This window comes from Megalops cyprinoides, chromosome 2 (genome assembly GCF_013368585.1).
Source record: "Megalops cyprinoides isolate fMegCyp1 chromosome 2, fMegCyp1.pri, whole genome shotgun sequence".
NCBI lineage: Eukaryota > Metazoa > Chordata > Actinopteri > Elopiformes > Megalopidae > Megalops > Megalops cyprinoides.
Window position 1 is genome coordinate 68,039,645 of NC_050584.1, and position 27,500 is coordinate 68,067,144.

Genomic DNA, 27,500 nt, shown 5'->3' on the forward strand with positions numbered 1-27,500 from the left:
ACACACATCACACACATGCACACGCACGCACGCACGTCACACAGGACACATGCCACACTGACACTGAGCCCCTACAGAGGGGAGAGCGCCCCCTGCTGGCCGAGCAGCAGCCCTTCCAGCAGCGGTGCATGCCGGAGAGGCAGACTCTTCTACTGCAGAGCTGCAGAATCACAGAGGAGTGGGTGAACTGAGCTTTGGACCCGCAGCGTCTGTTACCACGGGAACCCGATCTAAAACAGAGCAGACACGCTGTGCAGCTACTGGAGTGAGTGCAACAGGAAGCACTCGAAAATCAATAAAAGGGGGGAGTGTGGGGAGGGGGGGTGCGTTTATCTACACCATGCAGGAAGCACAGATTAATCAGCCTGATATACGCAGCGCCGTCTGTGCTGGGCGCTGACGCAATTCCTGCACCGTTTACCGAGGGCACAGCAGCGCGCTCGGCTCTCACGCGCCTCACGGATGCAGGGATGAACACGACTCCTCGCGTACGCTTACTCCGTTTCACTTATTACGGAAATCTGCGGGGCGATACAGCTGCAGACACACATCGACACGCGTCTGTCTGTGAGCCAAAATGTCCGCCCACACCTGCTCTTTCTACAGACACACACTGCCTTCCACACCTCTCTCCACACGCCTCTCTGCTCACACGTTTTTCTGCTCCCATTCTATTCCAATCCCACACAGCCACAGTGCCGGCAGGAGGATTCTGTAGCGATGCCACCATCTTCCAGCAGATGGCGCAGTCACACACATCCTGGAGTTCACAAGCACTCACATGGAGAAAAAAATACTTTGCCTTCAAATAAGGCATCACCCTACGACGAACAGCTAGCTCCTCCTTTCCCTGCATGTTGTAAACAGCCAATCACGCTTATTCTGCTGCACGAGCAAGTTCTGCACAGGTGATATTTCTGCGCAGGTGATATTTCTGCGCAGGTGATATTTCTGCGCAGGTGATATTTCTGCACAGGTGATATTTCTGCGCAGGTGATATTCTTTAAACTGAAGCCGCTGTTGGCCCCGGGTTTCCGCATCTGCGCACTCCAAACCCAGACGCTGTTCCGGGGAACAGGGAGGAAGCAGAAATATATGAATTTACATATGATTTTCACATACTCTCTGACAAACAGGTGCACACAACCTTCAACATGCGCCACCTGGTGGAGACAATGTGAAAACGCCTCACCATGACATCAAAACAACAAAGACCAGGCAGCGTAGCCTGAACAGCGGGGGGTAAGATTTGCATATTCAATGAGCTTATCTGGCCTGTTGCTGCAGCTCTAGCCTGGGAAGTGATCTTTATGTGCATAAATTTGCATGTTTAACCGCGAAGGGGCTCCTTTGTGTAGGATTGCATGGGTGCTGCTCTTCAGTCACGGTGCTCTGGTGCGAATCCGTACGGCACCGTGGGGAGTGTAAACTACAGGGGTCAAGGGTCATTCCCAGCCCAGCATTCCACTTCAGCACATCACTCACCGCGACTGGTTTTTGAACACACAGCCGAGTATTTACAAAACCAAGAGCCCATGCACAGCTGCCCTGAAGCAGAGCTCCACCCCAGACTCGAACCCTGACACTGGGTCCCTGGCTGCAGCAGGAGATGATCAGTACATTGCATTACATTACTGGCATTTAGCAGATGCTCTTATCCAGAGCGACTTACATCAATTACAGGTTTTTACAATGTTATGCATTTATACAGCTGGATATTTGCTGAGACAGTTGTTCCAAGGCAACCCTGCCACCCGCCAGCTCCCGGCCGCGAGGCCGGTGCCGTGCGGGTCGGCTAACCGTCGTTCCCACACCGTAATCCTCTTCCGCCGGACTCCTCTGTGTCACGTGACCCGCCCCTCCCGCGCCACCCCCCGGCAGCAGTCCAGGTCAGGATGCGTGACCGCGTCGGAGCGCGGCGGTCACTGCTGGTGACCTGCTGTGATATATTCTGTGCTATGGCTTTCAGAGGGACCGACGCACTGATCTCGAGTCTTACCCAGATCTCCTGAGCTCCCGCCAGCGTGTTCTCCACGAAGATCAGGTGGGTGGCGGTCAGGTGCAGGTCTCCTGTGGTCCACTTGTTACTGAAGCGGTCCAGCAGCTTCACCTGCTCCACCTGAAACACCAAAAAAACCACAGCGGCTGACAGTCAAGCCGAGCCCCCAGAGGCCACAGTCACCTGAGTGACTGGCAGAGTGTCAGCGTGTCCGGCAGAGCGACAGCGTGTCCCGCAGAGCGACAGTGTGTCCCGCAGAGTGTCAGTGTGTCCGGCAGAGTGTCAGTGTGTCTGGCAGAGTGTCAGCGTGTCCGGCAGAGTGACAGCGTGTCCGGCAGAGTGTCAGCGTGTCCGGCAGAGTGTCAGCGTGTCCGGCAGAGTGTCAGCGTGTCCGGCAGAGTGACAGCGTGTCCCGCAGAGTGTCAGCGTGTCCGGCAGAGTGTCAGCGTGTCCGGCAGAGTGACAGCGTGTCCCGCAGAGTGACAGCGTGTCCCGCAGAGTGACAGCGTGTCCGGCAGAGTGTCAGCGTGTCCGGCAGAGTGTCAGCGTGTCCCGCAGAGTGACGCATACTGTGTGTTAGGCGCCTCTGTATGACTCGTGAGATTGCCGTTTCTTCTCACCCACAGCACCCTCCTCCAGCTCAGTGCAGCTTGCCCAAACTGCGCACACCAGAGATCACCGCACCGCACCGCACTGATACTGTGGAGAGCCCCTGCAATGAGCTTCACAGTCTAAACGACACGCAATGGTAGTGCTCTTTTCTGGGGGGAGTCTGGGACACACAGCCAGCAGCATCACCCTCTCTTCAGGACAAGGACACTCTCAGTTCACAGCAACCCAGTTTGTCTGTACAGTAAGAGACCTGTCTGTGGATTAAACCACCTCATTCATTACTGTCCATAGCAGTGAAAAGTGGACCCCACAGCAGGGGAGTAAGAGGAGGAGAGAGGGGGTGGGGGGGGGCGAGAAGAGAGGGGACAGGTGACAGGTGAAGGAAGCACAGAGTCACTAAGCTCACACTTTGTCCAGCACTGCGTCTGTGTTTTTAAACCCTTTTTAGAATTCAGGATGGAGATTTCTCTCTCTCTCTCTGAGACACTACACCGTGTATCCCGGCAACCAGCCTGCAACCAGGCAACGCGCAACGACCGCGCTCGCCAAGGCCGTGAGAGAGGCAGCGGGAACCGGGGTGATCGTCTGATCACAGATTATTAACCGAGGGTGCAGTCTGCTACTTTAGTGTGCCTCGGCTGAGGGTACGGCAGGTGTTTTTCAGTTTGGCCGTAGCGCCTGTGAGAATGATCATGTGATCTCTTAATGCAAAAGGCATGAGCAGAGCTTGAGTTCAGACCTTCCGTCGTTAAGAGCTGCCTTCGGACGGGGGAGCGCGACCATGCACCCCACTTAGGCTCACTCTTTCTCGGCTGCTGAATCCCCCGCTTCATGCGCTGCGCTACCCTACACCACCCACGCAGCAACATTTGCAGGGATCCTTTGCCATAAAAAAGGGGGCTTGGTGGCAGAGTATGCCGGAATGCGCAGGCTGACATATAACCAGAAACATTCTGCAAGACACCAGTTTAGCATCGGCTCGCTAAAGAATGGATATGACGTCCCTTACGAATGCATAAAAACGGCAGACTGAATTTGTTCCAATCGACGTCAACCTCGTGCTTCTTAGCGCTTTAGCTTATTATCCGTAAACATCGGGCAAGCAAACTGGCTAATTTAATTACCAATTAATCCAACATCACGACGTCTCCCGGTAAGCCGAGCAGCTAGTCTATCTGGGTAGCTAACGACATCCGCCTGTTTGGAAAGGAGGTCACCGCGGGTGCCAGCGCAGTCAGGTGTGGTACCTACTCAGCAAGCTACTAATCGCTGCTTTGAGCACCCGGCTGCAGCTACGAAACATTAGCCGACGTTTTTCCAGACGGTTTTTGCGGATCGTGGGTGTCCACACCCTGTTCTGCAACAGCCGATCCCCTGTTCTGCCCCCGCCTTCGGTTAGGCTCACATTTATTTACGTTACGATAAATTTACACGTCAAGTTGTTGAGCTAGCGAACCAACACGAATAACGCCAATCAAAAAAGGGAAAATATGCAAGAATAGCAAACTAGCTAAATATCGAATTGCTAGAATCATCAAACAAGCTTGCCTGCTTCAAGAAGTTGCCAGCTTTAAGGTAAATACTTTTCTAACTAGGTCGCCAGCTCGCTAGCCAGATTACAGGGTTTTGCGGAGCCGATCTGGGTGGAATCGCTGAATCGGGTCTCAGACCCGTATCTTAGCAAAGCTATGCCATCAGGTTAAATTATTCCCTTCCTACCTTTGGAGTTCGGATGTGTTCCATATTTTTACCGCGTCACGACTGTCAGTTCGCGCAGAAGTCGATAAATGGTTTCCGGAGAGCAATCATGAGATGTTTGCGTTAGCTGGCCGGCAACACGCGTTATACATTTACAATAATAACAGCCAGGCAGCCAGAGAGCTATTTTCACCAATAACTTGTGCCATGCACTTCCGGCTTTGGGCGTAACTCAGTTGCGCCATCGCTGACGCAGCAAACGGCATGCTGGGACCTGTAGTTCAGAGGCTTTTTTAAAAATTTTATTTTTTTAGGGTTGCCAACTTTTCTGAACGGCAAATCCGCTGGCTGTTCTGTCCGACAGAAGGTTTTCTTAATGCGACGCCAGAACGGATCTGTGTGACAATCTGTGTGAGACATGCAGAAAAGTAATCCACGGATTTATTACATCCCAATTTAATTAATGGCAATGCCATTTTATCAGGATGCTCAAATGCCGCCCCCTGGAACGCATTCAGAATGTTTCCACCACAAGCTTGATGAGAGCAAAAAAAAAAAAAAAACAATATTAGTCTGGTTCTAGCATTGATTCACTGGTTATCAATAATTTGTTTTTTTTTTTTCAATTTCAAACTGCTACTTCTAATTTATGAGTTTTTTAATGGATTTAAGTCTTCTGTTTCGTATTCGCTACTTCCCCTGGCTTCCCCTGAGGTATATGAGCATACCTCAACTGCTTTTCACCATTAGCTTTTCCCTTCGCTTGCTGCAGGCAGAACCCACGAGGTGATCAGTCTCGCATCGTCCTTTCTCTGTGGAGGCAACCAAACGCTCGCTCCTGGTGGCTGTTGCTGTCGCCATTTCCCGCCAGGTTTCCACCACCTCCATTTGATCACCTGGACCTCCGTATAGCAATCAAATGACAGGCAGCCCCGCCTTCCGAGGAACCGTCAGCTGCGTGGTGACGTCAGCAGCAGGTGCCAAAAGAAAATAAACAAATAAACCCAAAACACTGTGTGTTTGTGTGTGAATGGCGGTCTACCCACTTGTAACACTTCTTACCTGCAGGATCTGTTCATTCATCTGTTCATTCCCCTACAGCCCCAGTAGATTCCCTCACAAGTGGCTGGCTTTTTTTGTTGGTTCCAAAAACTGAGAAAAAGCCAATTTTGTGGCAGAGCCTATTCACACACAGCTTGTGTGTCATTTAACAGTCTTCCGTATTATGTGTCAATCTGACTCTCAGAATTGCCTGTTCTGTATCACTGATACATAGCGGCACACTACCCCATTGCATATTGCATCCAGATTACCTCACAATCCCATTCTAACCACTGCCCTCTCTCCCTCTCTCTCCCCCATGTCTCTCCTGCCATCCCAGCAACAAGGACTCCTGCATCACTTCCTCCTGCTAATTATCGTTTCCCTGCCTCAATGGACAGGATGCCTGGACCATCCCCGCACTGGGAAACACATCATCCCTGCCATTCTTACTGCTGGATGGAGGATCCCCCTCATGGCCTGTGTGAACCCACCATGCCACCCCCTGTCAACTATAAGGATAAGGACAGGGATGCTTTATTGTCATTCCAGGCAGGGAACAGAGGTACTCAGGTCCCTGTTCAGTAACAGCATAATAATAATAAAATCAGAAAGAAGCAATAATAAAATCAAAGAAGAAGCACACAATAACACACCATTAATTATAAAATAGTCAATAGTGGGTGGCACAATGGTTAAGGAGCAGGACTTGTAACCGAAAGGTTGCAGGTTCGATCCCCGCTGGGACACTGCTGCTGTACCCTTGGGCAAGGTACTTAACCCACAATTGCCTCGGCTGTATAAATGGATAACATTGTACAGAACTGTAACCTATGTAAGTCGCTTTGGATAAAAGCATCTGCTAAATGTATAAATATGAGTACAAAGTGAGGAAAGGAATAAGACTTTTAAAAAATTAAAAGATAAACAGACAGTAGTAGTCATAGCACCAGAATTGTTTGATGAGAAGCAGCAATTGTTCTGTAAAATTTCAGTGAAAGTTCAGTGACTTAAAGTGCAAAGTATACTGCCCTTAGACTCAAAGTGATGCGGTGAATTGATTTATTTTTCACAATTTTCCACTGATAACATTTTTCCATTTTTCCAGGAGTCTCTTGTCCACACATCCCTGGGCCCAGGAAGAAAATTCCAGTCTTCTTCCAGTTTGCCCTGGGTTTTCTATGAACGATGTGTTATGTTCAGCACTTTGTGGCCATCACCTTTCCAGAATGTGCTAAAACAAATAAAATTTGATTGCTTACAACAAATAGAATCAATAAGCTACAGTTAATCTTTAAACCAACATTCTGAATGAAATCAGATGAAGATTCCTGAAGCAGATATGTCTTTAACATCACTGCAAAACGCAATGATTAAGCATCTGCTGAACACTCACACTCACTGTGCATCTCTGGAATTATGTCTGGAATGACTGGCATAACCCAGTATGATTTAGGAGCATCTTCACATCTTCAGTGTTTGGAAACATAAGGTATGGATCTTTATACAATTTTACCTAATCAGACAAGGGCAACGACACTCCTGAGAGTAGTGGTTATGTATATAAAATAGACACAACCACAAAGTTAGCAGTGGTTATATTGCGAGATATAAACTCATGAGCCGTGCATCCTCGTTTGCTGCTATATACAGTACTGGAGTGACAGACGGCACAGGTTTTTAAGCAAAATGTGCCACTTCTATAACCGTGCACTTATCATGTGGTCTCGTAACCAGAAGGCTGGCAGTTTGATCACCCACTGAGGTAGGCTCCAACTGGCTCCAATTTACTGTTCTTCACACTCATCCAGCTAAAATGTCGCGCAGGGGATTTTATTTATTATTTGGCCGTTTCCGTTTCTGTAATCCATATGCGCCAAAATCTGCAAGCTGCTGCGTTTTATTAGCTTTACCTCTTCGGTCGCACACCCGCTAGGAGATTTCCAGCACGAAATGAAAACCGTTGCTTTTATTTTAGTCAATGCGTACGCGTCTGGGCTCGGTGTGCGTATGTGCATAATTTGGAGTTTACGACGGCCAAGGGTGCGCTCAGCTCCTTCGAAGCGGAGAGTCACATGATGAGAATTCCAGTCCTCCAATATCCCAGCACCCTCTGCGCCGCCGGAAGTAGCTGCTATGTCACGACTATTCGCGGGCGCGCAATCAAACATTTAGCGGAGAAGTATCGAGCATTTTATGAGATTTAACGTGTGTGTAAATGTGAATTACATGCCTCTTTCTCACACTTTAGTGTTCTGAGTCCGCAGTGTGGGTTTCCGCTCGGCTCTTTAGTGACGGATGCGTGCTGCGCGCCTTGATCGCGTTATAAATGTTGGGCCTCCACGAGGCCGCTCGGTATCCAGCTGAAATATTATAACTGCTCATATTTCTGCTACCACCGGACAGCTCGCTCAACAGATTTTCAGTTTCTAAGGACTGTTTGTGTGAAGGATCAAGATGGCAGGGTTTAATTTCGGATCGGGACCCACGAGCGCTGGTGGCGGATTTTCGTTCGGAGCAGCGGCGAGGTAAGAGGAGTGTGATCTTTGCTGTTAGATAACTTAGTCTAGTTGTTGTTGCCACGCACCCAACGAGCTGGCAGCATATTTATTTAATAACCTAGTCGAAGTTTAGCTGAGATGGGATACAGGAAGAAAAGCCGGCTTTGCGACAGTGGATCGCTCTTTGGATTGATGTGCTTGTCGTCTCTGCAAACATGGAGAGATGGCTACCTAGCGACTGTTTCCAGAGAGTTACATTTAATTGTGTTTCACAGGTTATTTCGGTATAATGACTACAATCACAGAGCTGGCGTTAGCCAACCCAGCTAATGCCCCATCTTAACTATTTGAACGTTAGCTGGCGGTAGGTACAAACTAAGAGCAGAGAGCACTTTGGTTGTTTCGGGCCATGTGACCAGGCCATGTGTTGACGTATTTGTTGGAGTGTGATTTTCAGTGCTCAAATCGTGTTAAAATATTTGATTGTGTGTGATTTTCAATGCACTGCCATATTCGTTCACACCCGTCACTCACCTGGCATACGGTGGAGGTGTGCGCGCTTGGGGGAGAGAGACACGGCCTCGATCTGTTGATTTTTGAAGATTTGGTGTAATAGCAAAAATACTTATTTCTGTTTCATTTTTGTGAATCGGAACGCACACACTAGAACAACGATTCACCTACATATTAAAACAATAAAATAAGTTGAAGCGTGACTTAGTAAATTACAATTCCAATCAAAAGAGTGAAACTCTTTTGGAAACGGCAGCTTGAATGCCTAGATAAATTCTGGGCCAAATCTGAAAAAAAAAATACTTTTCCTTGCTTACCAATTCTATAAATGCTGAGAGAGGCGTGTCTATACTGGCTTTCCATGAAACAGGATCGTAAACCAGCTGTCAACAATTAAATGTGAGCACAAATCCGAGAACACTGGAGTTTCTTTACTGCTCTGTGTGTAACCTTCACATGCCCATTTTTACCTGTTTTATGAGTTCATTTGTCCTCCTTAAGCTGCAAACAGCAGCTTTCTTTCTTGCTTTGTTTTTATATGCTAGTGCAGGTTAATGAATGTGTTTCTGCACTCATTTTCTAAAGTTAATCTTTTCCATCCATTCAGAAAAGAAGTATGTGTGTTCCTGGTTGCATATTTTAATTTGCCATATCGTCTGCATTGCTAGAGAAGATGTGAATGGGTGTACCCGCGGCTGCCGGTCCTCACGCTGCCCGCACGCTTCAGGTGTGCTAATGGAGTGATTGGGATGGCTGAGGTGCTGCAGTTGGGTAATTGTTTAAAAAGACACTTAAAGCTGAGGCTGTATGGATGTCTTTGTGCTGGGGGATTGAAAAACATGTCACTAAACGAGTGCTGAAGACTCCAGGCCCCGACAGCGGGGAACCGTCTCGGCTCTTTAGCGAGCGGCGGGATGCCCCTAGCGGCTGAAGCCGGGAAAGCGAGGCTGGCGCATAATTTCATCCAATCAGCGCGGTAAGGTCAGGGGGAGTTAAGAGGCACACATTTTTTAACAGAGCGTTAGAAAATGCAGCATTTGAAGTGTTAGCTTTAAATTAAGTAAAATGGTGGGTTAATGTATTCATAATATGTAATATTTATGGAATTTATGGTGCTCTCATATCTGTATAATTTGTGTAACTTGTAATGATGGCTGTTTGCTGTGTTGCCAACGAGGGTAAGTCAAGTTCCTGTAAATATGTCCTAAATAATTGCAGCGCACTGCATTGGTGATAGAGGAGCAATCGTTCATTTTTCTCCCGAAGCTGCTGTTGAAGAACGAAAACAGGCTGGTGTTCACTGTGCTTCTATTTATGACCAGTCAGAAGTGCCATACCAGTACAGAACTGACCATTGGACAGGACACCAGCATGAATGCAATCATAACTTTATGTGCATATTCATTTCTGTGTTCTGTATCTGATTTGCCATGGCTCCTTTAGTAGCTAGCATGATAGTATGTGTCAGTTAGGGAGCTGATTTCTCGTTTTACCTGCTGCAGGTGTGTGATGTTTTGCTGGAATGCTCTGGGGCTAATCTGATGTCTGTGGTTTTCAGGCTGGAGAATAGGGAGTCTGATGAAGGGGGCAGAGTGTTGCTTGCTGTTCGGCTTTCTTAAAATCCTTATTTGAAGAGAGGAGACATAGTTTAGATATTAAAAGCTCTTTAGTTTAATATTTATTAACACTAAACTCATGTCACTGACTTAACTGGAGCTGCAGCGGAAATGTTTTCCTCTCCTCCTTGGCCTGTATTCAAACCAGCCAGGGACAGAGGGACAGGGGCCAGCCGACCGGCAGAGGGACTGGCTGGTATTAGGGTGAGGGGTTAGCGCTAGGGTTAAGGGTGTTAAGGTGTGAGGCTGAGCTCTGAGGCCAGTGCTGTGGAAACACTCCTCTGTGTTCAGTGTGCTGCGGACTGTGTTCAGTGTGCTGCGGACTGTGTTCAGTGTGTTGCGGACTGTGTTCAGTGTGCAGCTGACTGTGTTCAGTGTGCAGCGGACTGTGTTCAGTGTGCAGCGGACTGTGTTCAGTGTGCAGCGGACTGTGTTCAGTGTGCAGCGGACTGTGTTCAGTGTGCAGCGGACTGTGTTCAGTGTGCAGCGGACTGTTCAGTGTGCAGCTGACTGTGTTCAGTGTGCAGCTGACTGTGTTCAGTGTGCAGCGGACTGTGTTCAGTGTGCAGCGGACTGTGTTCAGTGTGCAGCGGACTGTGTTCAGTGTGCAGCGGACTGTGTTCAGTGTGCAGCGGACTGTGTTCAGTGTGTTGCGGACTGTGTTGAGTCTATCACAGGGTCCCTGCCCCACAGGGCTGAGGTCCCAGCCCACACCTCAGACTCTGTAATGAGGGGGGTACAGTGAAGAAGAGGCCCACACCTCAGACTCTGTAATGAGGGGGGTACAGTGAAGAAGAGGGAATGGCTTTCCAGGGTGAAGCTGTGAGGCTGCTCTGTGTCAGATCACCTGAGAGACTGCGATTTTCATAAGATAACTTAAATGTTTATGAGTATTATATGAATCTTTTTTGGTCCTGTTCAGTCAGTGGTGTGGGATAATATGCAGGCACTGTGTGCTAAATAACAGTGCTCTGCTTGCTTATTTCTCCTCATTACCTAATAAATGCATTTCCCATGCAGATTCCTACCTCTAAAATAAATTACAGCAGTAGCATGGAGAGGACCTTTACGCCATTTTTTCACCGTGTTACGCACCAGTGCAAGGGATCCAGGGGGCATGTTTTCGTAAAATGTGGAAGGGTTGCTCTGAAGAGAAAATTGCAGTTTATCACTGAGAGAAGACCTTGAAAGTGGACATTCATTCAGAACATTAAATGCAGACGTTAACATTCACATCTCCATGGTACATTACATTACACAGGGAAAGTAAAGCCTGGGCTGCTGAATTAACCCTAGGTGGTGGTTTTCTAAGGTGATCTTTTGCATTCGTTCTGACAGGATAGTTCAATAGTCTGGATGGCTGGGGTTACTTTTATTTTTTGTGTTTCAGGGCTACCACATTATAATAAAAACATCTAGTTTTTTCATTATTTAAAAAATCTTTGTGTTGGTTATTATTTTACCACTTTTGTTATTTTTGTACTTTTCATACCACGTGATTTCAAGTTCTCTGAACTGTCGCAAGTCCAGCCTGCTAACTAGCGAGGTTAAGCTAACTCCCACCAACTGAATAACTGACGGCAAACAAATAGTCATGCATACATTTCAAAATCAAACACCACCGTGTTTGGACACACAGATGCAGATGCTATGGAAGTTTTTCTAGCTGTTTACTTTTAGATACCTAGTTTATTTAACTAGCAAGCCTTTTTTAACATTGGTAGCTGGTTACTCTTCATTTTGTGAACATGAATTGTTCTGGCTTATCTGACTCTTGATTGGTTGCCAAAAGGACTACTGCTTGGGCAAATGAGTAGAAGATGTTGTATTGAGGTAATTGGATTCAGAATTTGTCATTCCACTTTTTTCCCCTAAATGTACATTTGTCATCAGATTTCAAAGTAGCTAGCCTGAGTGCGTATGGTCTACCTGACAGGAGCATATGGGAAATCAGCATTTTAACCCTTTTTATTGGACTTTAGTGTTAGATTAAAATTTAGGCCCAAATGTAAGGCAAGAGTTTTTCATGAAAATGTGTTTGATAAAAATGCCGTTACCCCAAAGTGATTCCAGTGGGCGTTTAGTTTTTATCCGCTTGTGTTTCTAATGCACCAGTAAGCTGTTGACATAATTTTATCTTTGTTTTTTGCTAATTTTTCCTTATAAAGTGTAAAAATTGCCACAGTGTTAGTCAAAAGTGGCAGATCTTTAAGGACCTATAAAAAGGTAGTGAACATTAGCCGTGTGAGTGGTGTATTGAAGAAGCACTGAAACAAGGTGTGTTTTTTATTATGTGGATATATTTTTCTCATTGTAAAAATGTAAGGAGCACTTTTGCCTTGTAGTGAGGTCTACCTTGTGCTTGGGCCAATCCAATAGCATTGGTATAGGCTTATGGGTAGGTAATGATGCTTACATTTAAATCTCTACCCATGAAATGTTTTTCATCTTTTCCCTGAAAAAACTAGCAAACTAGCAAGCTAGCACTTCATGCAGCTAGCTTGCTGCCATGTTGCTGCCATGTACCTAACGTCTTAGAGGCTAAACCAACTGTCTACGTCTAGATGATCCCAAATAAAAACGGTACCATGTCTGTGGTGTTAAGTTTGTTGGTCACATATATGTGTGCATGAGTGTCATTTTAGAGCTCAACATTAGCAGGGACGAGGAGCCATTTTTACCCCGTGAGACAATTTTTGTGGGCCAGTTCATTACATTACATAATTGTCGTTTAGCAAATACTATTATCTAGAGCAACTTACATAGGTTACAGTTTTACATATTATCCATGGAACCAGCGACCTTTCAGTCAGGGGCTCCGCTCCTTTCTGCTATGCTACACTGCTGTCTGAATTCAAGCCACTAAAACAAAATCATAATGATGTCACTCTGTCTAAAAAGGTGTTGATATCCATGTAAATGTTGGCTTTATTGCTGTTGGAAGTGTGCAGGGTTGGAATGAGGGTACATTAGAACACTGCTCTGCAGATTCTCACCCTCAGCCCTCTCTTAGACCGGGGTGTAAGGAGTGCCACTCTGGCCCTGTTCAGGAGAGTGTGTGACATCCTGCCAGTGTAGCGGGACCCGCCTGTGCTTACCGGGACCCGATCTCAGAGCGGGGAAAGTGTAGTGGGACCCTCTGTGTGGGGAAAGTGTAGCGGGACCCGGCTGTGCTTACCGGGACCCGGGCTTTGTGTGGGGAAAGTGTAACGGGACCCGGGCTCTGTGTGGGGAAAGTGTAGCGGGACCCGGCTGTGCTTACCGGGACCCGGGATCTGTGTGGGGAAAGTGTAGCGGGACCCGGGCTCTGTGTGGGAAAGTGTAGCGGGACCTGGGCTCTGTACGGGGAAAGTGTAGCGGGACCCGGCTGTGCTTAACGGGACCCGGGCTCTGTGTGGGGAAAGTGTAGCGGGACCCGGGCTCTGTACGGGGAAAGTGTAGCGAGACCCGGCTGTGCTTACCGGGACCCTGGCTCTGTGTGGGGAAAGTGTAGCGGGACCCGGCTGTGCTTAACGGGACCCGGGCTCTGTGTGGGGAAAGTGTAACGGGACCCGGGCTCTGTGTGGGGAAAGTGTAACGGGACCCGGGCTCTGTGTGGGGAAAGTGTAACGGGACCCGGCTGTGCTTAACGAGACCCGGGCTCTGTGTGGGCAAAGTGTAGCGGGACCCGGGCTCTGTACGGGGAAAGTGTAGCGAGACCCGGCTGTGCTTACCGGGACCCGGGCTCTGTGTGGGGAAAGTGTAGCGGGACCCGGCTGTGCTTAACGGGACCCAGGCTCTGTGTGGGGAAAGTGTAACGGGACCCGGGCTCTGTGTGGGGAAAGTGTAACGGGACCCGGGCTCTGTGTGGGGAAAGTGTAACGGGACCCGGGCTCTGTACGGGGAAAGTGTAGCGAGACCCGGCTGTGCTTACCGGGACCCGGGCTCTGTACGGGGAAAGTGTAGCGGGACCCGGCTGTGCTTAACGGGACCCGGGCTCAGAGCGGGGAAAGTGTAACGGGACCCGGGCTCTGTGTGGGAAAGTGTAGCGGGACCTGGCTGTGCTTAACGGGACCTGGGCTCTGTGTGGGGAAAGTGTAGCGGGACCCGGCTGTGCTTAACGGGACCCAGGCTCTGTGTGGGGAAAGTGTAGCGGGACCCGGCTGTGCTTAACGGGACCCGGGCTCAGAGCGGGGAAAGTGTAGCGGGACCCGGCTCTGTACGGGGAAAGTGTAGCGGGACCTGGCTGTGCTTAACGGGACCTGGGCTCTGTGTGGGGAAAGTGTAACGGGACCCGGGCTCTGTGTGGGGAAAGTGTAACGGGACCCGGGCTCTGTGTGGGGAAAGTGTAACGGGACCCGGGCTCTGTGTGGGAAAGTGTAACGGGACCTGGGCTCTGTGTGGGGAAAGTGTAGCGGGACCCGGCTGTGCTTAACGGGACCCGGGCTCTGTGTGGGAAAGTGTAGCGGGACCCGGGCTCTGTGTGGGGAAAGTGTAGCGGGACCCGGCTGTGCTTACCGGGACCCGGGCTCTGTGTGGGGAAAGTGTAGCGGGACCCGGCTGTGCTTAACGGGACCCGGGCTCTGTGTGGGGAAAGTGTAGCGGGACCCGGGCTCTGTGTGGGAAAGTGTAACGGGACCCTGGCTCTGTGTGGGGAAAGTGTAGCGGGACCTGGGCTCTGTGTGGGAAAGTGTAACGGGACCCTGGCTCTGTGTGGGGAAAGTGTAGCGGGACCCGGCTGTGCTTAACGGGACCCGGGCTTTCTGGGGAAAAGCACAGCACGTGCCGCTGTAAAGAGCCTGTGTTACGTTGCTCAGCATTACCAGGGAGAAACAGGCGAGACCTGATCAGGTTCAGTCCAAACCGCCATGCAGGCCTCTTTAGAATGGAGAGACTCGGGGGAAACGGCTCTCTGAGGTTTGTGGGCCTGTTGGCGGGTGGTTGGTTTAATTGAATTTTGTAGGGATTATTGAATTAGAGTGCAGAGGTTCTTGTCAGCTGCACGTGCGTCGTTAGCCTGGGCAGATGCTTCTCTACAGGGAGGGCATTGCTGGATAAGCAGGGCCTAACAGGGGGGGTCACAGGTAGCCTAACCTCATTAACCTGAGAAGCTAACCTGATTTTCTCTGACTGAAGCAGCTTGAAGTACGGGTATCCCCGTCAAACAGGACGCTGGTCTGTCACAGGCCTGTGACCCTAATGCATTTCACCTGACTCATTCTCTTCATTAAAACTCTAGAAATGGCACCGGAGGGTTGAAGCCTGAAGCACTTGCACGCACTGCAGACTGGGATCAGGCTCAGATCTGAATGTAGTGCCGAATTTAACCACTAGATGTCAGGCTCATCTTAGATAGTGCCACGCTCCAGCATTTAGAGGTGTTCTCAGTGAGTGGAAGTCCCTCTTTGCTTTTTGGCGTTAAAACCCCTCATTGCCATGCCCTGTACTGTGCAGTCTTTTATGTGGGTGTGTAAATATTGTAAGTATGCTTCATCTCATGAACAGTGATACAGCCATGTTAAAATGAGCTTGCTTTGGAAATCGGTAGGATTTCGCTTTGCTTGTGGGCTGAAGTTCGTGGATGATCTTGTATCATCATAAAACAACACAGGACAGAACTGCACTCTTCAAATTTAGCGTGTCAAATAGCCTACACAGACCAGCTACCTATCCACTCACAAAATTGCCTGTCACATTTGGCAATGTTTAGCTCACAAGCTGTCAAAACAGATGTTTTTACCGAACGTTGATGAGTCCACAAACCACAACATGGACAGAATTTTCTGTATATTGGTCCGATTCTATGATGATGACTTGGACAAAGTTGTAACACAGCATCTTGCTCCTCGGCCAGCTTGTATTGAAGTTGCACTTTTCATTTTTAATAGAACAAATAAAATGTAATTTTTTTTACAATTTTGAATTAAAGCTGTTATGGTAACGCTAAATATATGTGGGTCACTATTTGGTTATAGTAATGTTGCTCTCTCTGGTTACAGTAACCCTGCTCCAAGCTCCGGTGGGTTTAACCTGGGTACCCTGGGCACCGCTACCACGACGACCACCTCTTCACTGGGTCTTTTCAGCAAAACCCCCAGCGGCTTCTCCTTCGGCACGCCGGCTGCAGGTACCACACACACTGCATCCTCACTGCGCCCATACTGTACCACACACACACCGCACTGCACTGCACCACACTGCCATTTCAAACACCCAGCTCTCTTTCTGTACCACACACACACCACATTGCACTGCACCACACTGCCATTTCAAACACCCAGCTCTCTTTCTGTACCACACACACACCACACACACACTGCACCACACTGCCATTTCAAACACCCAGCTCTCTTTTCTCTCTGGCCTATTCTGTCTGCAAAATTAATCACATATAATTTACCTTCAATTACAGGCACTGCAGCCCCTGCCACAGGCCTTAGTCTGGGTGAGCGCTGCGTTTCCATGTGCATGTGTCGTACGGCAGTGCGTGTTTCTGTGTGTGCAGATGCATGTTTGTGCTTGCTTGTGTTTGTATGTGAGTTCGTGTGTGTTTGTGTCTGTGTCTATGTGTGTCTGTGTCTGTGTGTGCGTGTGTGCATGTCTGTGTGTGTGTGTGTGCGTGTGTGTGTGTGTACGCACGCTAGGACAGGCATGTTTAGATGATCTGTGTAACACCTGCTCATCACAGGTGCCCCGGCTGCAACCACCACCTCCAGCAGCAGCTTCAGCATGGGCTTTGGCAAGCCGGCCGCATCGGCCACGCCCTTCTCCCTGACCACCTCCTCTGCCCCGTCTGGGCTCACCCTGGGCTCCGCCCTCACCTCCACCGCGCCACAGACCGGCTCCACCGGCTTCTCCCTCAACCTGGGGGCGGCACCCGCCACCTCCGGCCCCGCCCTCGGCCCCGCGTCCGGCCTGGGCTCCAGCCTCTTCCCCAGCACGGCCAACACCGGTCAGTAACCATGGCTATCGCTGCCTGCATGCTGGGCGGGCTGTGTTTGCGCGTGTGTGTGTGCGTGCCTGTGTGCCTGGTTCTGATGCCCTACCCCCCTCTCTCTGTCTGTTCCAGGTTTGGGGCAGCCCACCCTCGGGGGGCTTGGGTTGGGTTCTTTGGGTTCCGCTGCCACCTCGACTGCCCCCCCAGCCTCCACCAGCGTGGGGCTGGGCGGGATCGACTTCAGCTCCTCCTCCGAAAAGAAGAGTGACAAGTCCTCAGGGGCCAGGCCAGAGTGAGTGCAGGACACGCCCACTGCTCCAGGCCAGCGCTGACATCAGCATCCGGTTTGCACCGTGAAGCTATGCTGCTAGATAACTCTCTCCTCTCTCTCTCCTTCTCATTCTTCCTCCTCCCTCTCCCTCTCTCTCTCTTACTCTCTGCAGGGACAGTAAGGCTCTGAAGGATGATAATCTGCCTCCAATCATCTGTCAGGATGTGGAGAATTTTCAGTAAGTGTCGAGTCACACGCTCCGGTATGTGCATGTGTGCGTGTCACTGACTCTCTGCCCTAAGCGAATTCAGGAGGAGAGCGTGCGAGTGTGTGTGTGACTCTGTGTCTCTGTGTCCCGCAGGAAGTTTGTGAAGGAGCAGAAGCAGGTGCAGGAGGAGATCAGCAGGAGGTCTTCAAAGGCCATGCTGAAGGTGCAGGACGATATTAAGAGCCTGAAGCAGCTGCTGTCTGTCAGTGCCAGCAGCTTGCAGAGGAACAGCCTGGCCATCAACAAGCTGAAGATGGAGACCGCCCAGGTACCGCACACATACACACACACATACACACTCACACACACTCTCTCTCTCACACTCACACACTCTCTCACACACACACACACACACACACACACACACACACACACACACGCACACACACAGACAGCCTGGCCATCAACAAGCTGAAGATGGAGACAGCCCAGGTACCGCACACACACACACACACACACACACACACACACACACACACACACACACATACACACACACACACACACACACACACACACACACACACACACACACACACACACACACACATACACACACACACACTCACACACACACTCACACTCACACTCACACTCACACTCACACTCACACTCACACTCACACTCACACTCACACTCACACACACAGCCTGGCCATCAACAAGCTGAAGATGGAGACCGGCCAGGTACTACATACTCACATACACACACACACACACACGCGCACACACACACATATGCTCCAACACTCGCCATCATCAAAGACAGACCCAGTCACCTATACACTGGCTTTGAGTCACCGTAGGTGCTCTTTGCGGCTGTGTGCTGGAGGGAGGGGCCGCTATGCTGTTGAAGTAGATCCGTCTGACTGGCTGTGTGTGTTTCTCTGTAGGAGCTGAAGAATGCAGACATTGCAATACGCACACAGAAGACCCCCCCAGGCCTCCAACATGAGAACACCGCACCCTCAGAGTGAGTCCCGCTCTCTCTCTCCTTTTCCCTTCCTGTCTCCCCCTCTCTCTCCCTCTCCCTCTCTCTCTCTCTCCCTCTCATTTCCTTCTTCATATTCTCTATCGTTATACACATCTGTCTCTCCTTGCTGTAGAGCCGTACTGTAACGCTGTAGAGCCGTGCTGTAACGCTGTCTCTCCGTGCTGTAGAGCCGTGCTGTAACGCTGTAGAGCCGTGCTGTAACGCTGTCTCTCCGTGCTGTAGAGCCGTGCTGTAACGCTGTAGAGCCGTGCTGTAACGCTGTCTCTCCTTGCTGTAGAGCCGTGCTGTAACGCTGTAGAGCCGTGCTGTAACGCTGTCTCTCCTTGCTGTAGAGCCATGCTGTTACGCTGTAGAGCTGTGCTGTAACGCTGTCCCACTCTCTGTTACACAGTTATTTCAGAGCTCTGGTTGGTCAGTTCGAGGTGCAGCTGCAGCAGTACCGCCAGCAGATTGAGGAACTGGAGAATCACCTGACCACTCAGGGCAGTGGGCCCAACATCACCCCGCAAGGTACCCAAATAACGCACCCCCCTGAAACGCAGCCCCACCTGCACCCCCTCCCATTGTCGCCTCTGGCTCTGTGTGCGTCTGCGCAGATCTGTCTGCACTCAGTGATTCAGTGTGTCTGCGCAGATTTGTCCGCTCTCTCTGTGGTTCTGTGTGTGTCTGCGCAGATTTGTCTGCTCTCTCTGTGGTTCTGTGCGTCTGCGCAGATCTGTCTGCACTCAGTGATTCAGTGTGTCTGCGCAGATTTGTCCGCTCTCTCTGTGGTTCTGTGTGTGTCTGCGCAGATTTGTCTGCTCTCTCTGTGGTTCTGTGTGTGTCTGCGCAGATTTGTCCGCTCTCTCTGTGGCTCTGTGTGTGTCTGCGCAGATTTGTCTGCTCTCTCTGTGGTTCTGTGTGTGTCTGCGCAGATTTGTCCGCTCTCTCTGTGGTTCTGTGTGTGTCTGCGCAGATTTGTCCGCTCTCTCTGTGGTTCTGTGTGTGTCTGCGCAGATTTGTCTGCTCTCTCTGTGGTTCTGTGTGTGTCTGCGCAGATTTGTCTGCTCTCTCGATGATTCTGTGGCTCTGTGTGTGTCTGCGCAGATCTCTCCCTGGCCATGCAGAAACTCTACCAGACGTTTGTGGCTCTGGCTGCACAGCTGCAGTCGGTACACGAGAATGTGAAGGTGAGTCTCAGTGCGTCTATTAGCGTGTTGAGAGCGGAGGGCGTTAGATTGCCTGTGTTCCTGGTTAGAAAATGTGTAATTGTGTTTTGATGGGCAGTATATCTGTCATCAGTAGCATGTCACAGGTGTGGTTGTTTGTGTATGCATTTATATATGTGTGTGTGTGTGTGTGTGTGTGTGTGTGTGTGTGTGTGTGTGTGTGTGTGTGTGTGTGTGCGCACGTATGTGAGAGATCACGTTTGGGGGTTGATGGTTCGGACGTGTGTGTCTAATGTCCTGTTCTCTCTCTGGCCCAGATCCTGAAGCACCAGTACCTGGGCTACAGGAAGGCCTTCCTGGAGGACTCCACCGACGTGTTCCAGTCCAAGCGCACAGCCAATCAGAAGTGGCAGAGCGCGCCGCACGTCACCACCGGCCCCACCCCCTTCAGCAGTGTTCCGAACGCAGCGGCTGTTGCCATGGCTGCGACGCTAACACAGCAGCAACAGCCCGCTCCAGGTCTGACCTCATTCCAGTTATAGAATGGCCTTAGTCTGAGGGAATTATGGCACTCTGCCTCTCCTCTCTGCTGCCCTGTCTGTGTGTGGGAGGGGCGGGGGGGCCTCCCGGCAGGACCTCACACTCACCCAGCCCGTCTATCAAACTGCCTGTTCCGATGTCCCGCCAGAATGTGTTGGCATGGACTGTAATGGCCCCTGCCCCCCCCCCCCCCCCCCCCCCCCCGTCTCTTTCTCCCCCTCTCTCTCTCTCTCTCTCTCTCTCTCTCAGAAAAAGCATGTACACACAGGCCTCTTTTCCCTGTCTCTGCAAACTGAGAGCTGACATCATTAGTGCAGAAGATGAAGATATTTCTGATACTTCTGCTTCTATCAGAGGAAATGTGTTAGTATCAGAGGACACTAACATGAAGGGATTCCTGCAGAGGGAGATGCTGAGGTTTTTAGATCTTTTTTTTCCCCTGTTTGGGCGGTGCCACCCCTTCCACACTGCAGTGTGTAAGAGGAATTCATCAACCCCTAGAACATCTGCTCACAACCAGAGCATATCCCTGACCCCTGACCTCTGCCATCTCATTCTGCTGTAACAAAGTTATTATATTATTATTAAAACTCCCACTTTATTTTGGAGCGTTAGCTGCAGGCAATGAACGTGGAAGTTGTGGTTCCAGAAAAATCAGCAGAGGTTAAACAACTGCTGTAGCAGTGATGTTTTTACCCAAAAAGCAAGGTGTGCAAATAATAGAATAACTAGAATGCATTGTTATTCAGTGTCCGGCCAAAAAGGCTGCAGCAGCAGAAAGGAGGAGTAGGGTGATTCCTGCGGCCTCGCACGCTCTCACACCCTGTGTACGCACACGCGCACACACACACGCACACACACGCACACGCACGCACGCACGCGCGCACACCGTCAGTGAAACCCCTCGAACCCCACAGCTCCTGCAGGAGGTGGTGGCGCCGCCCTTCTGGCAGCGTTAGGCCTTTCGCACGTCGGGGCTGTCAGCTTACTCTGTAACCCCACGCTCTGGATTTTTTTTTTCCTTTTTTTTCCACATTTGCATCCATAAATGTCCATTATAGAGTTTAAAATGTATTTTCAGTTGTGAGGCTGTATAAATATTTTGGTGCTTATAAAGAGACAGGTGTGTGTGTGTGTGTGTGTGTGTGTGTGTGGGTGTGGGAGACAGAGTGATAAGCAGGAATTCCTCATGTTGTGTCTCTGACAGGATCAGTTACCCAGGACTCCAGGTTTCAGAGGCCACTTTTACACCAGAGGGGCAAAGTAAATGCGTTCCTGCTGCAGTGAAGAGTGTTTGAGCTGCAGTGGCCAGCTGTGTGTACGTTAGCAGGGTGTGAGGTGTCAGAAACGATCAGGGTCAGCACAGGAGAACTGCAGTAATAACCTATATGCACAATCTCAGTTGGTGAATGCTACCACGTCGTAGGGTCCTCACAGCTCAGTTACACTATGCAAACGCCCCCAGTGGCGGACTGTAGCACTGCACCAGGACACAGGAGAGACAACAATAAGACTATGTTCATATTCTGGCATGAAATTGCGTATGATTTTAGCAGGTTGTGCCATAATTAGATTAATGGACCGGCATTCTGAGCCGCCAGTTTGCGCATATGTGCCTGTTCGCTTCTGATGAGCTGATAGTGTAGTGCCAATCAAACCAGTCCTGTGCCAATCATAGGCAGCGGTGTTTGGAAAGCCCCACCCCCTGCGCTGTGATTTGGCGGTCCCGGCAGGGTGTGTTTGTGGTTCAGTGGTGCTTCGTTTCAGTGTTGTGCTGTGTGTTTGGAGTTGAGGGCGGTTTTTGCTGTTGGAGAAGGGTCTCCCGTTTCCACAAGCTCAGTGACACTGAAACGGTCCCCTTGACTGCAATACCACACCTTCCCAAGGTACTTTTATTTATTAATTTAAATTTTTGACATGGTGGATGTGTGTGCCAGGTTCTGGCCTGCTTAAGGGCCCTGTGTCCGTAGCGCAGGTGTTTAAACGGCAGCCTGTTCAGCAGAATTCTGCCGCTGCAAAACTCAGCAAACTCCTGAAAGGGCTCTGTCCCTTCACTGGTGTTCATGGTCACGTGATTGGCCTGTTATTGATTTCGAAATGGTCCAGTAATAGAGGCTGTGCTTTTTTTTTTTACCCAGGAAGTGCTTACTTGAATGCGCCGTTCCAATTCTTGCCCCTTGGAAATTCTCTTAATAATAAGCCTTCTGAATTCCCATGTAGATTTTTTTCTTTTGGTTAAATATTCACATACTAAAAGTAATTTTCAGAGAGACTTAAGTGAATTTAATTTATGTGGGTTATCTCCTCTGAATGTTGCCATGTTCAAAGAGGGTGATACTGTGCACTTAGGTATGTTTTATTAAATAGGCCTTTAAGAGCTTAAATTGTTCCTTCAGGAGGTTTTATTTTATAAACTACTGAATCATTAATTATGTTGTCAGATTATTTATTTGATATCAGGAAATAGTGTGTTTTCTGTAGCTGTAGGTCATGACAGACGTTGCTGAGATGTTAGATTGCGCTGTGTTAGGGGTCGCGGCTGAAATGAGTGGTCCTTCCCTCTGACAGCTATGACCGTGTCATATCACTGTCCTCTGCTGTTGGCAGGGTTTCCATGGCGACATTACTGCAATAACACTGCGACTGTAGTCTGGCGCGGTCGTCACGTGTCCGACTGACTGCCGTATGCACTCGATGAGGAAGGGGTGTGTTGTGAGGACTGCGTTTGCCTGGTGAGCGTGTAGGTGCTGGTGGCGATGAATACGTACCTATGTGCTGGTGTCAGGAGTCTGTGCGTTTATTGAAGCTTCTGACACAGAGCTATACTGCACTGTCCCCCCCAAACCCCACTGCTCCCTCTCTGTGACCCCCCCCCCCCCAATCTCTCTCCCTCCTGTTCTTTCCCTCAATCTCTGTGGCCCCACTCTCCCACCTCTTTCCTTCTGTCTCTCTCTCTCTCTCTCTCTCTCTCTCTCTCTCTCTCTCTCACGCACACACTCTGTGTGTCTTTCTCTCCTGCTCTCTCTCTCTCTCTCTCTCTCTCCCTCCCTCTGTGTCCCTCCCTCTCCCCTTCTCTCTCTCTCTCTCTCTCTGTGAGCACTAGTTCTGTAAGATTTTAGCAGGTGTTGATTGGGCAGTGTGTTGCAGAGTATGTAAGTTGCTTGGTGTTCACAGCTCAGCAGCCGTGAGAATGGGCATGTGCGGGACGTGGCGTTTGACGTGCCATTTGACAGGCGGAGGCAGCAGAAAGGGCGCAGGTCAGCGGGGTGATCAGACCGCAGCAGCAATAACACTATGCATTTTCTCATTCCCTCATCTCGGAGCACTGAAACCGGTCTGAGTGCACGGTCAGGTGGAAATCGGCTGGCTGGAGAAGAAGACTTCATACAGAGTAGAACTGGTTTATCTGTTAATCCAGTTTCATAATGAGAGTCAGTGCGCCGTTGTTAAGCATCGGTTTTGATTGGTCGGATATCGGTCTCAGATTGAGATTAGCTTTGTAACTTGTGGGGTTAGGACCTTTGTTCTTGAGAACAAAGAGGTGGGATTTGTTGACTAACAGCTTGATATCAATAGTGAAGCCTTCATCTGTCAGCAGGGGGCACTGTTTTGTGTTTTTTGATTAGTTTGCATATAGAATGAGTGCTTCTGCAGGTTCATCAGCATTAGCTTTTTTGTTTTTGCTCAGAGCTGGTCGCTTTATTTTTGAAACAGAAACTTGTGCTTGTTGAGGGCTAAAGGCAAAGGAAACTCGAATGACACAAAGTCTGTATTAACTTGACGTAGTATTTTCCTTAAGGGCTACAGTGTATTTCCCTCACTCACTGGTATGCATGGTGAGTGACTGTGCTCTTTGCAGACACTGGGAAGGCAAGTCTTTTACGTTTTAGAGGGGAGATTTGTTGCCAAAAATAGTACTACTGAAGTCTTATTTTCTAGACCATGTTGTGCTTGTCAAACTGCTGCTCTGGACTTGTAGTCCATCTTTTTTTTTTGGTTCTGTTGTGCAGGATTTGTTTGATTCTCTGATTCCTCTTGAATCCATTTGATTCCAGTGTAATCCATTGGTTGCACAATGCTTCTGATGAATCCAGATGATTCTGCAATGCCTCTGGAATCCATTTGATTTTATGATTCTAAAATCTGTTTAGTTTGGTAATTTTTAAAAAAATTAAGTTACAGAATGATTTGAGACCTGACTTGATTGCAGTAAGTTGATGTTAAGTGTTTAAGGTGACGTTTGTGAAGGGTATTGTGGTGTTGAAAGGCAGCTGGTTGGGACTGAACTGGTTCAGTGTAGGTTTTTCTACCGACTTTTTATTCTGGGTACATATGTGTCAGTCGGAGCACAATATCACAGAGTCATTTGATACTTGGAAATAAGATGCTGCGAGCTTCGATCTGAAGTGATCATTTTTAACATAGCTATTTATTATATAACTGGAAGCCAAATATGGTCAGTGAAGTGTTTCAGTCTAGGTAGACTTGAGTAGAGCTTGACTTGAGTTTTAGTGTATCACTGCGCACTATAACACTACAGACTGTAGAATCTGCATTGTGACGCATTATGTCCCAACCACAGCGCAGACTGTCCCCATGAACAGGGATTACACAGTGCAGACTGTCCCCATAAGGAAGGTTTACACAGGAATAAGAGAGGCCACTTTTATCAGACACTGTTTTTTGTTTTAATCTAGTGCTTGTTGGTGCATATGATATGGTGTGCCTTTAAAATCTAGACTCAAGCAGAGTGTTACATCACGGCCTCCACATCCCACTGAAAGCTTGAATTAAACTGAAACGTGTAACACAGTAGCACCTAGGAACTTTTTTGTCTCCAACTGTCTGTCATGTTTCCTGTAAGTGAATTGCTTTTAAATTGACAATAAATCGATTAAAAAAGCCCTTGTCTTGTTTCTTTTTGATTGATAAATTATTTACTCGAAATTGGATGAGAAAAAAAAAGATAGCTGATGCAACTTGACATACCTCAAAGTTGCACTTTTTTAAATTACCCAAACATTTGGTCCAGTAAGCTTTAGAAGGGGATGTTTCAGCTAAAAGGCTAAAAGGACCCAGGAGGCCTGAGCGTTCTGCTGTGAGGGAAATTGTCCAGCACTTGAGTTGCACAGAAACAATGAAGAGATCCTTTCAGCCCTTTTCACCGTTAGGAGGACTAATTCTTCGAATGGCAGGAACATGTGTCACTCAGGAAGGAAGAGGGAGAGCGACATACTGCAGTGCATGCTGGGAAGAGTAAAACACCACACAGTGAGCAGCTCAGTGTGTGAGAGAGCAGCTCAGTGTGTGAGAGGGCAGCTCAGTGTGTGAGAGGGCAGCTCAGTGTGTGAGAGGGCAGCTCAGTGTGTGAGAGAGCAGCTCAGTGTGTGAGAGAGCAGCTCAGTGTGTGTGAGAGCAGCTCAGTGTTAGGGAGGGCAGCTCAGTGTTAGGGAGGGCAGGGCAGTGTGGCTCAGTGGGGTAAATTTGGGTAGGAAACTGCGTTTGGGTCAGTCTGGGTATCTGATTAGTTAAAACACCTGCACACCAGTAAACTGCGCTGTAGCTGAGTTCAGATGTCTGTCCTGTGTAGAGAGAGACAGGGTAGGGGGTTGTGGTCTGATGTCTGTCCTGTGTAGAGAGAGACAGGGTGGGGGGTTGTGGTCTGATGTCTGTCCTGTGTAGAGAGAGACAGGGTGGGGGGTTGTGGTCTGATGTCTGTCCTGTGTAGAGAGAGACAGGGTGGGGGGTTGTGGTCTGATGTCTGTCCTATGTAGAGAGAGACAGGGTGGGGGGTTGTGCTCTGTCTGTTTATAAAGTAATGTCAGTCAGGCGTTGGTGTGTATAGTATGAGTGTTGATTTTTGCACTTTAGGTCACACTGGCCATTTGAGTTTAAGTGTTAAAGTATGGGTAACGGTAAAGGCTGAGTGTTGCATTGAGGGTAAAAGTAAAGGCGGAGTGTTGCACTATGGGTAATATTAAAGGGGGAGTGTTGCACTATGGGTAATACTAAAGGCAAGGCGTTGCATTGTGGGAAACGGTAAAGGTGGAGTGTTGCACTATGGGTAATATTAAAGGCGGCGTTTTGCAGGATGGGTAATATTAAAGGCGTGGTGTTGCATTGTGGGTAACAGTAAAGGGTGGCTGGGTTTCCCGTACTCCGGGACGGGGTGTGCTGAGTGAAAGAGGGCGTCTGTGAGGTGTTGACTCCAGGAGAGTAAGCCCCTTCTCTGCTCTCTCTCTGTCCCAGGACCGCAGCCGCCCCTGGGGGCCGGTTTGGGAGCTCCCCTTGCCCCTGGCCTGGGTGCTGGCTTGGGCTCCGGGCTTGGAGGTACCTCTTTATTTTAAACCTTATTTCCCAGCTGTCTGTCACTCCAGTGCGCTCTGTGTGCTGCGAGGGAACCAGGGGGCGGGGCCAGACGCCGCGCCAGAAATGCTGTGTCAGTGCTGAGTGGATGCACCGCTCCACTGCACAGAAACCTGCAGATACCCGACTGCACACAGAAACCTGCAGATACCCGACTGCTCAGGGACCTGCAGATACCCGACTGCTCAGAAACCTGCAGATACCCGACTGCTCAGACACCTGCAGATACCCGACTGCACAGAAACCTGCAGATACCCGACTGCTCAGACACCTGCAGATACCCAACTGCACACAGAAACCTGCAGATACCCGACTGCACACAGAAACCTGCAGATACCCGACTGCACACAGAAACCTGCAGATACCCGACTGCTCAGACACCTGCAGATACCCGACGGCACAGAAACCTGCAGATACCCGACTGCACAGACACCTGCAGGTACCCGACTGCACACAGACACCTGCAGATACCCGACTGCACACAGAAACCTGCAGATACCCGACTGCTCAGATATTCGACTGCACACAGACACCTGCAGATACCCGACTGCTCAGACACCTGCAGATACCCGACTGCTCAGACACCTGCAGATACCCGACTGCTCAGACACCTGCAGAAACCCGACCGCTCAAATATTCGACTGCACATGGACCAGCAGATACCCGACTGCACAGATACCTGCAGATACCCGACTGCACACAGAAACCTGCAGAAACCCGACCACTCAAATATTCGACTGCACACGGACCTGCAGATACCCGGCTGCACAGGGACCTGCACAGATACCTGCAGATACCCGGCTGCACACAGGGTTCCACAAATATCTGACTATACTGAACACAGAGACCCGCAGATACAAGACTATACTGTACACAGATACATGGATATCTGACTGCACTCTTCACAGAGACCTGCAGATATGTACTGTGTACTGTGCTGTGCACAGGTCTGCAGATAATCTAATGATCTGCAGGTTCCCAGTTCTGGTGTTTGCAGTGATCTGCAGGTATCTGCACT

The 27,500-nt window shown here is 49.4% G+C and overlaps 2 protein-coding genes across 3 annotated transcripts in view; one reads left to right on the forward strand and one right to left on the reverse strand.

The window, feature by feature from the left end:
- The window catches only part of mtmr6 (myotubularin related protein 6), a 15,211-nt gene extending 10,698 nt beyond the window's left edge, over window positions 1-4,513 (reverse strand). The window contains exons 1-2 of the mRNA XM_036520953.1: window positions 4,331-4,513; window positions 2,000-2,119 (exon numbers count right to left, since the gene is read on the reverse strand). Coding sequence (XP_036376846.1) covers window positions 2,000-2,119; window positions 4,331-4,354 — 144 coding nt within the window. The 5' untranslated portion in view covers window positions 4,355-4,513. The remainder of the gene's footprint in view (window positions 1-1,999; window positions 2,120-4,330) is intronic.
- A 2,985-nt stretch (window positions 4,514-7,498) lies between these two features.
- The window catches only part of nup58 (nucleoporin 58), a 25,215-nt gene continuing 5,213 nt past the window's right edge, over window positions 7,499-27,500 (forward strand). The window contains exons 1-12 of one of the 2 annotated variants that reach the window (XM_036521736.1): window positions 7,499-7,878; window positions 15,959-16,086; window positions 16,372-16,404; window positions 16,648-16,911; window positions 17,029-17,188; window positions 17,340-17,405; window positions 17,529-17,703; window positions 18,328-18,407; window positions 18,820-18,938; window positions 19,515-19,597; window positions 19,894-20,095; window positions 26,366-26,446. In XM_036521736.1, coding sequence (XP_036377629.1) covers window positions 7,808-7,878; window positions 15,959-16,086; window positions 16,372-16,404; window positions 16,648-16,911; window positions 17,029-17,188; window positions 17,340-17,405; window positions 17,529-17,703; window positions 18,328-18,407; window positions 18,820-18,938; window positions 19,515-19,597; window positions 19,894-20,095; window positions 26,366-26,446 — 1,462 coding nt within the window. In that variant the 5' untranslated portion in view covers window positions 7,499-7,807. The remainder of the gene's footprint in view (window positions 7,879-15,958; window positions 16,087-16,371; window positions 16,405-16,647; window positions 16,912-17,028; window positions 17,189-17,339; window positions 17,406-17,528; window positions 17,704-18,327; window positions 18,408-18,819; window positions 18,939-19,514; window positions 19,598-19,893; window positions 20,096-26,365; window positions 26,447-27,500) is intronic. The other variant, XM_036521737.1, reaches the window with a different exon arrangement.